Source organism: Lampris incognitus, chromosome 11, assembly GCF_029633865.1.
Source record: "Lampris incognitus isolate fLamInc1 chromosome 11, fLamInc1.hap2, whole genome shotgun sequence".
Lineage (NCBI taxonomy): Eukaryota > Metazoa > Chordata > Actinopteri > Lampriformes > Lampridae > Lampris > Lampris incognitus.
The window spans coordinates 51138160-51152316 of record NC_079221.1 but is presented as its reverse complement, the minus strand read 5'-3'; the positions used below and the strand labels follow the sequence as shown (position 1 = coordinate 51152316).

General features: G+C 44.1%; 1 gene segment (V, D, J or C); it reads right to left on the bottom strand.

The window, feature by feature from the left end:
* The window catches only part of LOC130120408 (Ig lambda-2 chain C region-like), a 32559-nt gene extending 20910 nt beyond the window's left edge, over positions 1-11649 (bottom strand). The window contains 1 exon segment of the C gene segment in view: positions 11643-11649. Within this exon segment, the coding sequence occupies positions 11643-11649 (7 nt within the window).
* Positions 11650-14157: the final 2508 nt, after the last annotated feature.

Here is a 14157-nt window from a genome sequence, read left to right as displayed (position 1 = left end):
TTGCGCGATCTTCAGGAAGTTCCACATGTCTTTGTTAAATCCTGTTTAACGTACATAGTCCTCTGCCGTATTTTGCACCGTATTTTGTATTTATTATTTCCCTTTTTAAAATCTTTTCTGTTAAACTTGCCACATCTGTGAACATTTATGAGCTGTTTGCTCGAAAGACACAGGAATGTATGCACTCAGTAAAACGATCTGCATTCGAAGGTTCAAACAATAAAATGAAAGCTACAAGAACCCCGGAAGTAATTGTGTCCTGTGTGGTATCTAATTCCACGGGCTACATAATTTTGGTACCAGGAGTGGGGTGTAGCTAAAACATTTTTTTTAAAAATTGGCAACAGAGTGGCTTATTTTTACTTAAAAAAAATACGGCAGTGGTGAAGATTGCTGGTGACGTCCGTTGGTGTTGAGTCTGAAGCCATCCTGCTGTGGAGGTGGTGACCAGCGAGAGATGACGTGAGGGCATCTAAGAGGTTCTGGTGCTTCCTGTTTCACACGACTCAGCCGTACCAGCGCAGAGGACTCCAGCGCTAACTTCAGCTACAAAGACCAAGATCCAGCAAGGCTCCAAGTTAAAGACTGTCCTTGTAGTATCCTTGAACCAGGTTTTGAACTAAATATCCTCATTTATACTGGACTGAGAAAAGATTAATATATCATTATGTCTAGTGATTCTGGTGATGAAGGGAATTCACGTAATGATAATGGCCACACCTCAGGTGGCATAATGGGTATAGGTGAAGGTGCTACAAAAGAAATGCAGACCACCATGCAAGAGCTTGCCAGACTGCGAGATGAGCTCACCAGGTTAAATGGTGAAGCAAGGGCTCAGAGAGCAAGTGATAACAGTGCACCCACACGTTCATACATCTACGTTCCAAGAGAACGCCAGATCCAAGCATTTAGTGGGGAGTGTGGTACAGACAGGAGATCTGTCGAAGAGTTTATTGAAGAGGTTGAAAGGGTTTTAAGATACAGAGAGCAAACAACAGAAGAACAATGTGACTATATACTATCTCTATTGCATGGCCCTGCATTGGAAGAGGTGCGACTATGCATGAGGGGTCAGTCAGTGGGGCCCAGTGATTTATACTCTTACCTGAGCAATGCATTTGGGGAAAAGCGCAGTTCCACACAGCTTTTGCAGACCTTTTACAACCGTAACCAAACTGATGGAGAAGACCTCCGTGACTACTCCCATGCACTATCCCAGATTTTGAGCTCTGTAGTGAAACAGTCCACAGATGTAATGCGTAATGAGAAAATTGTGCTCAGAGACCAGTTTATTGAGGGTTTAAGAGAAGCAGCACTCAGGCGTGAACTCAGGAAAATGGTTAGGGACAAACCAGAGAGCAGTCTTCTAGATGTGAGGAACGAGGCCCTCCTGTGGGAGATGGAGGACAGCAGATCTCATCGTCCCAGGGTCATAAAGAGCAACCAAGTTACATCAGAGGTTCCAGAAACCCAGTGCTCTATTATTAAAACAAACAATGACCAAGGTACTGCATTAAATGATGTTCGGAGAGCAGTAGCCCATCAGGAAAAACAGCTAGCAGAGTTAGGCAAAACACTTGCTGATCTAGCCTTTACTGTAGGTGAACTGAGTAAGCGCAGCACTCAACAGACATTCCTAGAGCCCAAGCCACGACCTAGACCCCAGCCAAAGTTCACACCAGATGGTCAGCCTATCTGTTTCAAGTGTAGAGGCATAGGTCACATTGCAAGAAAATGCTCACCGGCCAGAGGGGGTCAAGGGGACGCAACACCTAGTTCTTATGTAGTGCAGGAAAACTCGCACCCTCAGTTGTCATGAGCCACACAACTCGAGGGGAGGAAGCTGGCTCACCAAAAGAGACTCCAGACAGAAGCAGGATCTTAGAGCGTGCAGTCGGAGAATGTAAAACTGTTGAGGTGAAACTACGAGGTGTTACAGTGTCCTGCTTACTTGACACTGGTAGCCAGGTCAGTACAATTTCTGAGAGTTTTTTCAGGGAACACCTGTCAGTGAAAGGCGAAGACGTTCACCCGGCATTTGAGTGGTTAAAGATCACTGCAGCTAATGGATTAGACATACCCTATATGGGCTATGTGGAGCTTGATGTAGAAGCCATGGGTCTGACTATCCCAGAGCGAGGTTTTCTGATAGTTAAAGATTCTGAACACTCTTCCTCTGTTCCAGGTCTAATAGGGATGAACATTGTCAAAAAATGCAGAGAGCTAGTACACACTGAGTTTGACACCACACTGCAGGAGAGGTTTGACTCAAACTGGAGAGAGGCTTTTAATCATCTTCATGCAGTACATGCAACAGACAGACTCTCTTTCACTAGGGTAGCTGGTAAGGATGTAGTCCATATACCTGCTTCATCCGCTGCTACAGTTATGGCTAGGGGACTCAGGACCGTGAGTGAGGATGGTTCTTTTTTGTTGCTGGAGTCTGTGGGTGTCCCCGTTCCTGGAGGTTTGGTTGTTGTGCCTACTTTGGTTTCATCGGGCAATCACATTTTTCCAGTCCGAGTCATGAACATGTCTGATGAAGATATCTGGCTAGGGCCACGGACGAGGCTAGGGGTTTTGACTCAGGTAGACTGTGTGAAAAGTGATGAGCTTTGTGAGGTACTGTTCCAGAGAATCTCAGCAGACACTGAACAAGTGAGTATCAGTGAACATCCTGAAACACCGACAGATGTGCAGGAAATTCTCGGCAAGCTCAATTTTTGTGGTAGCCCAGAACAGCAAGCACAGCTGACTTTGTTACTGGAGAAGTACTCTTTTGTGTTTGCAACAGAAGATGAAGATCTAGGCCACACTGACAAAGTACAACATGAGATCCATCTGACAGATGACATACCTGTAACACAGCCATACAGACGAATCCCACCCACACAGTACAGTGAAGTCAGGGAACATATTGGCAAGCTGCTAAAAAAAGGGGTCATTCAAGAAAGCTCCAGTGCTTATGCTTCGCCCATAGTACTAGTGAGAAAGGCAGATGGTAGTCTGAGGCTATGTGTCGATTACAGGAAATTAAACTCAATGACAAGACGTGATGCATTCCCGCTCCCGAGAATTGATTTGAGTTTTGATGCGCTGAGAGGGGCAAAGTTCTTTTCGACCATAGATCTGGCGAGCGGATACCACCAGGTAGCTATGCATGAGAGAGATCGGACTAAGACTGCATTTACTACACCGTTTGGTCTATATGAGTATGTGAGACTGCCTTTTGGTGTTTGTAACGGTCCAGCTACATTTCAGAGACTTATGCAAGTTACTATGAATGATCTCATTTTTCAGATACTCCTGGTCTACCTAGATGACATCTTGGTTTTTTCAGAGACATTTGAGCAGCATTTGGAGAGACTTGAGACTGTGTTTAAGAGACTGGCAGAGACGGGCCTTAAGGTGAAGTTGAGGAAGTGTGCTTTTTTACAACAGTCAGTAAAGTTTTTGGGTCATCAGGTGTCAGCAGAAGGTATAGGAACTGACCCCTCCAAGGTCTCTGCTGTTAAGAACTGGAAGGTCCCAACCACTGCCAAAGAGCTGCAGTCGTTCTTGGGTTTCTGTAGTTACTACAGGAGATTCATTCGAGGCTTCTCACAGATTGCCGGGCCACTGCATGACCTAGTCAACAAATGTTCAGGTGTGAAGAAAACTGGGAAAGTAGGTCACCAGTTTTGTAATATGTGGACACCAGAGTGTGACTCTTCCTTTGAGCAGTTAAAGGAAAAACTTACCTCTGCTCCCATTTTGGGTTTTGCCGACTTCACACAACCATTCGTAGTTGAGACAGATGCTAGTCAGCATGGATTAGGCGCTGTATTGTGTCAGCAGCAAGGTGACACCAGACGTGCCATAGCATATGCTAGCCGCAGACTACGCCAGGCTGAGAAGAATGACCGTAATTATAGTAGCATGAAGTTGGAGTTGATTGCCTTAAAATGGGCAGTTGCTGAAAAATTCAGGGGTTACTTGCTTGGTTCAAAGTTTGTTGTCCTGACTGATAACAATCCCCTCTGCCACCTCAAGACAGCCAAGTTAGGTGCTATAGAGCAGAGGTGGGTAGCGCAACTGTCTGTTTTTGATTTCGAGGTTAAGTACCGTCCTGGTAGCAGTAATGCCGCCGCAGATGCTCTCTCTAGGCAGGAGTTTGCAGGGGAGCCTGAAACAGACCCTGACTCGGATTTTGACGACTGTATCACTGTGTGTAACCTGATTGAGCGAGGAACAGTTCTGGATCCTGGTCTTGTCTCTAGAGGTCTGGAGTGTTACAAAGTGAGACAGATCCGTGCTGGGGAGTCGAGGTCTGGTGAGACAGGTACTAAACAGGGCAACACCCCCACACTGCCAGGTTATACCAGAGAGGAGCTGGTAGGTTTTCAGGCCGGTGACCCCACCCTAAAAGAGTTTAGGGCATTTTGGGATCGGGGGAGGAGGCCATGTCCCAGAGAGAGAGCAGCCCTGTCTAGTCAAGTGAAAAGATTGTTGAAACAATGGAGATGCATACAACAACGAGAAGGGTTGTTGTACAGGGTTATCACAGACCCACGTCATGGAGAAGTGTGGCAGTTACTTGTGCCTAGTTGTTTGAGGGACCAAGTTCTAGAAAATGTACATAACAACATGGGACATCAGGGCATAGAGCGCACTGTAAACTTGCTAAGAGAGAGGTGTTTTTGGGTAGGGCTATGCGAGGATGTTGAAAGCTGGGTTAAAAACTGTGAGCGGTGCATTTTGACCAAGATGCCTCAGCCAAAAATCCATGCTCCAGTTCAGGCACTCCTGGCCTCCCGACCTCTAGAAGTGGTGGCTGTTGATTTTACAGTGTTGGAGGCAGCTTCAGATGGCCGTGAAAATGTCCTTGTTGTGACCGATGTGTTTACAAAGTTCACACAAGCGTATGCTACCAAAGACCAGAAGGCTGACACTACAGCTAAAGTTTTGCTCAGGGAGTGGTTCATGAAATATGGGGTCCCAGAGAGACTCCACTCAGACCAAGGTCGAAATTTCGAGAGTGAAATTATAGCAGAGCTGTGCAAACTCTATGGGGTTAAAAAGACACGGACAACTCCCTACAGGCCACAGGGAAACGGTCAGTGTGAAAGATACAATCGCACACTCCATGACTTGTTAAGGACACTCCCACCAGAGAAAAAAAAGTGTTGGCCAGAGCATCTGTCTGAAGTAGTATATGCCTATAATGTCACTCCTCATTCCACCACAGGGTACTCGCCTTATTATTTGCTTTTCGGGGTACAGCCACATCTCCCAGTAGATGCTTTATTAGGGCGTGAGTGTGTGTCAGACAGGAAGCAGGATTGGTTGTCTGTTCATCAGGAGAGACTCAGACAGGCACACGAGAGAGCCAGAGAGTACTCAGAGCAGAAGGCAGCTGAGAGGATCTCACTGCAAAATGAGAAGGTGTATTGTCCTCCTGTGGACATTGGTCAGTTGGTTTTCCTATGTCACAGACCCCCAGGTAGACATAAGATTCAGGACACATGGACCTCAACAGTCCAGGGTACCACACACACCGTTGAACCTTTTGAGAGAGGTCCCATTAAAAGAGTTCATAGGTCAGAGTTGCGACCTTATGCAAAACCAGTTCCCAAACCAAGAACTAGAACTAGGTTACAGACCACTACACAGCCTGTAGCTGAGGATGAGCCTGAGTCACCTGAGACTGATTTTGTTATTGTTGAGGAAGTCATCCCTCGCCGGCTTGTGCAAGTACCTAACCTGCCTCTTGCAGCAGAAAGTGTTAGTTTACCTGTGACAGCACCCACAGATGAGAGTGACGGTGAAGGACCTGAGGAAGGTTATTCAGATATGAGAAATTGTGGCACAGAAACAGAATGTGTTAATGATGTGCATCCAGACGTTAGCGACAGTGACTTGCCCATTATTGAAAACAGGGACAGGCCTGCACCAACAGATGATGCTGGTGGAGCAGAACGTAGAACCTATGCACCTAAACCTGCCATTAGGAAAAGCAAGCGGGAAATGGCTGGATCTCATTCAAACCCATTTCATCTGCCAAAGTCAGCCTGTAATGCAGTCTCAGTCAGCACAGACATGGTCTCTAAGGTTTTGACAAGCCTGGGTGCTGCTCTCTTTGAAAAGGCCTTGCAGAGAGTATTTGAGTCAGTTCATGTTTCGTAGTCACCGAGGACGTTGACTATATTTGCAGGGGAGTATGTAGCCGGGTGGTAAATCTGTTAAATATGTTAAATGATTTTCCACTTAAATTTAGTATAGTTTATCTGTTAATATATGTAATTGTTACACCGTCAAGCCATGTAAAATGTCATTTTATGTATTTAAATTGTGAAGCAGATTGTGAGTGTATTTTTATAGTTTTGGTTGTCGTTGCATGTTTTGACCAGTAAGTGGCAGTGTTGCGGACTTTTATTGTAACTCTGTGCAAGTTATCCAAGTGCATCTTGGGTATTCTTTCTTTTTTTCTTGTGTGGAGCACCTGAAGATTGTGGTGTGACGGTGCTCTGACTCCGCAGTAAGTAGGGGTAAATATCTTGTGAAATATACCTGTAACATTATTCCAAACAATATTGTATGTCGGTAATTTGACAAGATGGTTTGATTTGGACGCTACTGGAGTTGATGTTCGGTGATTTTGGGCGCGAGCCGTCGACCACTGTTCGCCATTGCAGGCATGACAAGGTAATGTTGGCGTGCATAAAGCCACACCATGCCATTGTATTTGGGCAGTAAGGGAAATGTAAAGGTTTTATATGCATTTTAATTCTGTTTAAAGGTAACTGACAGAGTGAGAAGTTGCGCGGTCTTCAGGAAGTTCCACATGTCTTTGTTAAACCCTGTTTAACATACATAGTCCACTGCCGTATTTTCCACCGTATGTTGTATTTTGTATTTATTATTTTCCTTTTAAAATCTTTTCTGTTAAACTTGCCACATCTGTGAACATTTATGAGCTGTTTGCTCGAAAGACACAGGAATTTATGCACTCAGTAAAACGATCTGCATTCGAAGGTTCAAACAATAAAATTAAAGCTACAACAACCCCGGAAGTAATTGTGTCCTGTGTGGTATCTAATTCCACGGTCTACACGACATATTAAAGGCGACCCAAGTAATCCGACATCTCAAAAACCGCTTGATCAAAAAATCTGAAATTTGGTATACTTATACTTGGACCCATTTGGCTACATTGTCTAAAGTGCTGATTAGCTTGATTACAAAAATGGCTGCCAAACAGCCAATCAAAATTCAGCAGCTAATATCTGCTAGTGTGAACGGCCAATCTTCATGAAATTTGATAGGCTTATTCTTTGTGGCACATAGAAGCCATGTACCAAATATGAAACAGATCGGACACATGGCGGCTGCAATACTGCTTGGACCCCATTAATCGCCGCTTGCGGCTATATTTATTATTATTATTATTATTATTAATATTATTGTTATTATTATTACCATTATCATTATTATTATGTTTAGTATTGTTGTTGTCATTGTTATTATATTATTATTATTATTATTTCTATTATTATTATTATTATCATTGTTGTTATAGAGCTTATGTCCCAGCTGGCAGATCAGTCACTGTGAAACAGAAGGAGGTTTTTGTACGGCTCTCTATCACCGTGTGAACACAGCCTGACTATTGATACTGTGGAGACTCTGACAGTAGTAAACTGCTGTATCCTCAGCTTGGACTCCACCGATGGTCAGGGTGAAGTCAGTCCCAGACCCACTGCCACTAAACCTCGATGGAGTTCCAACATCTTGACCCCTTTAGTGGGCGAAACACCTCACCATATCCAAAACTCCATTGATTTCGAGGACAAGGTCCAAGGCGTAAAACTGGAACCGGATGAAACCATGGTATCCTACGACGTGACCTCTTTATTCACCTGCATCCCAACCATGAAGGCTTTGGAAACTGTGAGGCAACGTTTGCTACGTTACAACACCCTCCACAATAGGACCAACCTCAGCCCAGACCAGATTTTCCAACTACTGGACCTTTGCCTGAACACTACATATTTCCAATTCAGGGGCCAGTTTTACAGACAGAAACACGGCTGTGCAATGGGCTCACCGGTATCTCCCATTGTAGCCAACTTATATATGGAAGAGGTAGAACACAGGGCCCTGAACTTCTTCAGAGGAACACCTCCGAGCCACTGGTTCAGATATGTGGACGACACATGGGTCAAAATCCAAACATAAGAGGTGTAAGCGTTTACCAAACACATCAACTTAGTGGACAAGAACATTAACTTCACAAGGGAAGACGTAAAGTACAACAGTTTGCCCTTCTTGGACTGTGACGTCCACATTGGGGAAGACAGGAGCCTCCACATTGGGGTTTACAGGAAACCTACACACACAGAACAATATCTACTTTTCGACTCACACCACCCTCTGGAACACAAACTGAGCGTCATCAGAACTCTGCAACACAGAGCTGATAATGTGCCCAGCAACACTCAGGCCCATCGAGAAGAACACAAACACCTGAGGGAAGCTTTAAAAACCTGCGGCTACCCCAGTTGGACCTTTATGAAAACATAACACGTTCCAGAAAGACCAACCAGGTGAGCGATGAGGAGAAGAGGAACACAAGGAATAACATAGTCATCCCGTATGTTTCTGGGGTCTCCGAGAAACTCAGGAGAATGTTTAACAAACACCGCATCCCGGTATACTTCAAACCCAGCAACCCACTCCGACAAAGACTGGTTCATCCCAAAGACCAGGTACCACACACCCGGAAAAGCAATCTGGTGTATGCTGTACAATGCAATGAGGATTGCACTGACCTATACATAGGAGAAACCGAACAACCACTACACAAACAGATGGCCCAACAGAGAAGGCCAAACTCCTCAAGACAAGACTCAGCAGTCTATCTACACAGAAGACACACTCCTTCCAGGACAGCAACGTACACATTTTGGACAGAGAAGATAGATGGTTTGAAAGAGGGGTGAAGGAAGCCATCTATGTGAAACTGGAAAAACCATCCCTCAACAGAGAAGGAGGTCTGCCACACCACCTACCTCCCACTAACAATACCGTCCTTTCATCTCTACCCAGGAGACTCAAGAAGCCTAGCCTCCAAGAACAACAGTCGGTCACTAACGGCTCCAACGACTCATGACCACTGAATGGAGCACTAACGAAGTCAAAACTAACACCTCCAACGACCGTCGCTGCTTAACATCGGATCACAAAGAGCCATTGACATCAATAGCTCTGATAACGACTCCAAAGAGGATAGATATCTGAGTTTCATCACCAGCCAGTCAGACTAGCTTGGTCTAGTCAGAAAGGCACGAACTGATGAAGCCTCTTGGATGAGAGGCGAAACGTCTTCACGGATATGTACCAAATCCAGCTGCACTCGATTCAATTCCTTTGGACAACCATGACCTGGATGAATGAGAACATTCACAGACTTCCTGTAGTGTGGTATTCTAACACAGGTAGAAGGTTTTCTCTGCAGCATTGTGAGGATGTTTTGGGGATGTTGTTGAGGTAGCAGATTATATAATCTTATTTTATGAAACATTACCACAGTGTCTCAAAATAAAGGAATAACATTCTCACTGCAACATTCATAAAATGTTTGAGGATGTTATTGAGGCTGAGATGATGGAACATTTCCTATAACATGTTCCTGTCATGTGATATAATAACAAGGTCTCGGTCAAGGTCACATTTATTTTTAGAGCAACTCAACACCAAGCCAGGTTTGTGCCAAAGTGCTTTACAACCATCAGAATTGAGCAACAGTTATCATTAAACATAAGTACATACGTACACACATGCATCATCATCATCATCATCGGCGGTCACTCGAAGCGAGTATGACTGTCCTCTCAATTGGTTTGTCTACTTGTGGGTCTTCAGATGGTTGTAGAGGCAGATCTGCGATCCACATACTTTGGTGCAGTGTGGACAGGGGAAAGTGGTTGGTGGTTGGTGGTGGTGGTTGAGTCTTGTTCTCTGTCTCCTTGTGGTGCTGTGGTTTTTTCTCTGCAGCACAGTGGAGCTCCATTTCATGACATGCAGCTACCTCCTGCACGGATTTCTTCCAGGAGCATCTATCCAGTGCAATGTCTTCCCAGGTGCTCGATGTGATGGTGAATTTCTTCAGACTGGGCTTGATATTGTCCTTGAAACGGTTTTTTTGTTTTGCCTGCCGGGAGCTCACTGACCTTCCTTCAGCTGGGGTACAGGATCTCTTTGGGGAGACGTGTGTTGGACATGCGGATGACACGGCCTGTCCATCAGAGTTGGTGCTGCATTATTGTGGTGGTGATGCTAGTCATGTTGGCTTCTTCCAGAACACTGATGTTGGTGCGTCTGTCCTTCCAGCTGATCCTCAGCATCTTTCATAAGGATCTTTGGCGGTATTGTTCCAGGACTCTCAGGTGCCTGCTGTAGGTGGTCCATGACTCTGCTTCATACAGCAGGGTGGGGGGAACCACCCTTCTATAGACCAGGAGTTTTGTTTGGGCCTTTAGGTCTCGGTCTTCAAAGACTCTTACTGAGTCTGGCATAAGCACCACTGATACAACTCAGGAGATGGTTGACCTCAGACTCGATGTCAGTTTATGAGGAGAGAAGGCTGCCGAAGTAGGAGAAGTGATCAATGTCTTCAATAAACACATACATACGTATCTCTTTTAAAAGAGTTGTGAGTGCACATTTTAATGTGAGCACAAAAACATATACTACACTATGCACTTATGTGTTCCGGATGTGCTGGTAAGTCCGAAATTTCAACTTCTTACTGGAAAAATGGGGTCGTCTGGTCCTTTAAGTTGAAGTGTGAAACTCAGAGCGTTTCTTTTCAGTCTTTAGGTCACCAAGATGCAGTTATTAGAGCTCAGCAAGGCTGTATAGCATAATAGTACACAGCATTATTCACAATGTCTTCTCTTAAATACATATAATTTTGATTTTCAACATTGAATGGTCTCAACTTTATGAAAAATAAAAACTGTGTGTTAAATGGCCAAACACAAGTTTGAAATATTAATTTACAACACAGCTGATACATTTATTTGGTAATGGGCCAGTTTACATTGCCAAATATTACTGACATAATGCCAGCCATATTAACATCAGTCTCTTGTGGGTGTCCATATTTGTCCCCTGTTATTTCCAGTCTGGCCACTGGGAGGTGCAGCACTTCTTTTTGTGACCAACCAGCTAGAATTTCTGACGTCAGACATCAAGTGGAACACAACTTAACTGTTTCAACACAGTTTAGAAACAAAAAAGGTACCATGATGCAACAGCACGTGGGTCCATGCCCCTGTCTTAGACTTAGACTGACTTAGACTTAGACTGAAATGGATGATCCACAGTGACGACCCCTAACAGTAGCAGCCGAAAGTAGTAGCAGTAGTAGTAGTAGCAGTAGTAGTATAAGTAGTAGTAGTAGCAGCAGTAGTAGTTGTAGTAGTAGTAGTAGTAGTAGCAGTAGTAGTAGTAGAAGTAGTAGTAGAAGTACTACTAGTAGTAGTAGAAGTAGTAGTAGAAGTAGTAGTAGAAGTAGTAGCAGTAGTAGTAGAAGTAGTAGTAGTAGTAGTAGTAGAAGTAATAGTAGTAGTAGTAGTAGACCAGGGGTCCCCAATTACCTTTCATAGCGGGCCGTTTTCAGGGCCACTTTTAAAACCACGGGCCACTCAACCTCCAGCAGATTGTTGTTCATTAGTTTGTTTTGGTGTCGATACGTTGCAGGTATTATAATTTAAACAGAGATTTTTCATCTATTTTTCGATATATTACTAGTCTTACTTTTACTAAGAAAAAAAAATATTTTTTTTTGGTAGGGAAATAAAAAAATTCTTCCTTCTGGCATTTCTCCAAAAATTCTTGCGGACCGTAAATCAACCCGTCACGGGCCGAACGTGGCCCGCGGGCCGCCTATTGGGGACCCCTGTAGTAGACTGTAGCTTCAGTTAGCACCCAGTCTTGTTCTCGCCTGTTTGTTTCTTATTGGTGCACAGATCTTCTCAGACAATACTTGATTTGGGATTAAGTTCATCTCTGGACACAACAATCAGGAATGTTAGACAATAGCAACTGATTTCAGGGAGGTTGTTTGTATATGTGGCGCCATCCTGTGCTTTACCTGTGCCCCCGTCCAGAGGGTTACTGGTTGTGTCAGGAAGGGTATCCAGCGTGAATTTTGTCAAACCGTTTTGCTGATTAAAAAAAAAATAATAATAATAATGATGATGATGATGATGATAACAATAAAACATTTTATCTGTGGGCACCTTAGAGAACACAGTAAAAAACAAGCAGCACTGTATCAGACAGCAGAGCATCAAAACAAAGCAGGTAGACAATAAGAAGTTAACACAACAGATAAGTATAACATCATCATCTGCACCAAACTCAATGAAGCGTGGATCAGACTGAATATGCCAGTTTGAAAAGGTGCGTTTTGAGATGAGATTTGAAGGTTGAAAGAGAGTCAGTCTTGTGACTGTCTTGTGGGAGAGAGGTCCATAGGCGGGGGGCAGAATGACTGAAGGCTCTAGACCCCATGGTAGTCAAGCGGGCCAAAGGTGCAGTGAGTTAGAGAGCAGAAGAGGATCTGAGAGTGTGGGAGGGCGTGTGGATATGAAGGAGTTCAGAAAGATATGAAGGAGCTAGGTTATTAAGGGTCTTAAAGGTGAGGACAAGACCAGACCGGATCTGTCAAGGCCTGGATTAACAACGGCCTCCATTGGTGCTGCGCCCAGTTTCCATCAGTACGATGGAACTGTAAAATCCACTGTGGTGACCCCTGAGAAACAGGAAACAAGCTGAAAGACAAACAAGAAGATCTGCATATGTAGGGGAGCTTGTATTTGGACATAAATGAAAAACCCTGAGAGAAGTTTTTTTTTCTTCCAGTTTCATCATGAACTGGATTTGTGTTCGAGTGTGTGAACGGTATAATCTGAATATCATGAAATCAAAGCATGACAATTTCACATAATTTCTCAAGGTGTTACGAAGTGTTATAGAGTGTTCTTAATCCAAGATCATTTCTTCTTCATCTAACTTGGCATTAGTCACAGAAGGTGGTGGTGACTACAGTAATAAGTGGCTGTAGCACACACAAGACGGTGTGTCCTCACAGGACATGATATACACATCTGCTACTAACAGCAGTCTCACCAGGAAGCTCATTTGCATAGAGAGGACACTTCTTCTTTGAAGGACATGCTTCAGTGCTCATGAAACCTTTATAACTCTGCAAGTCCAAAGCAAAGCCACCAACACTTGTTCATTGTGACAGCAAAGGTAAAAACCATGTGTTGGAGCAGCATTTTCATCCTGACATGTGCTGCCTTTATTCAAGGTAAGACCGGCAGAGATGATTCACTGTCTTCCTTGTTTTCCTCATCTCAACTTTTCCTCCCCTGAAAGAACTTTCTCTGATCTCACCAGTTTGTGTTTCCCCACCTGCACATTGTTTCTACCAAGTCCCTGTTTGTGTTTTACACTGTTGAGTTTCAGTTAAAACAACACCTGAAAAAAGGAATTCTATGTGTTTATGTGATGTAATGAGTAACACATCTGTCCTTTCACAGAGATTTCCAGATGTACATGTGAGACAATGAAGGCCTTCACTTTCAGTCTGTTTGTGTGTTTCTGTTTTCAGGATCAAGCAGTCAGGTCACTGTGACTCAGACTCCTTCAATGAAAGCTGCCAATGTAGGAGAATCAGTCAGTCTGGCATGCAAACTGAGTCAACCTGCTGATACTGGTTGTGATAGTGGCACGAGACTCTGTTTCTCCTGGTACCAACAGAAACCTGGAGAAACTCCTAAACTCCTCATTTATTACGCAAACACTCTTCAGTCAGGAACTCCATCGAGGTTTAGTGGCAGTGGGTCTGGGACTGACTTCACCCTGACCATCAGTGGAGTCCAGGCTGAGGATACAGCAGTTTACTACTGTCAGAGTCTCCACGATATCAATAGTCAGGATGTGTTCACACGGTGATAGAGAGCCGTACAAAAACCTCCCTCTGTTTCACAGTGACTGATCTGCCAGCTGGGACATACGGTAAGCTCTATAACAACAACATCACCATTAATAACACTAATGATAATAACAATAATAATAGTAATAATAATAATAATAATAACA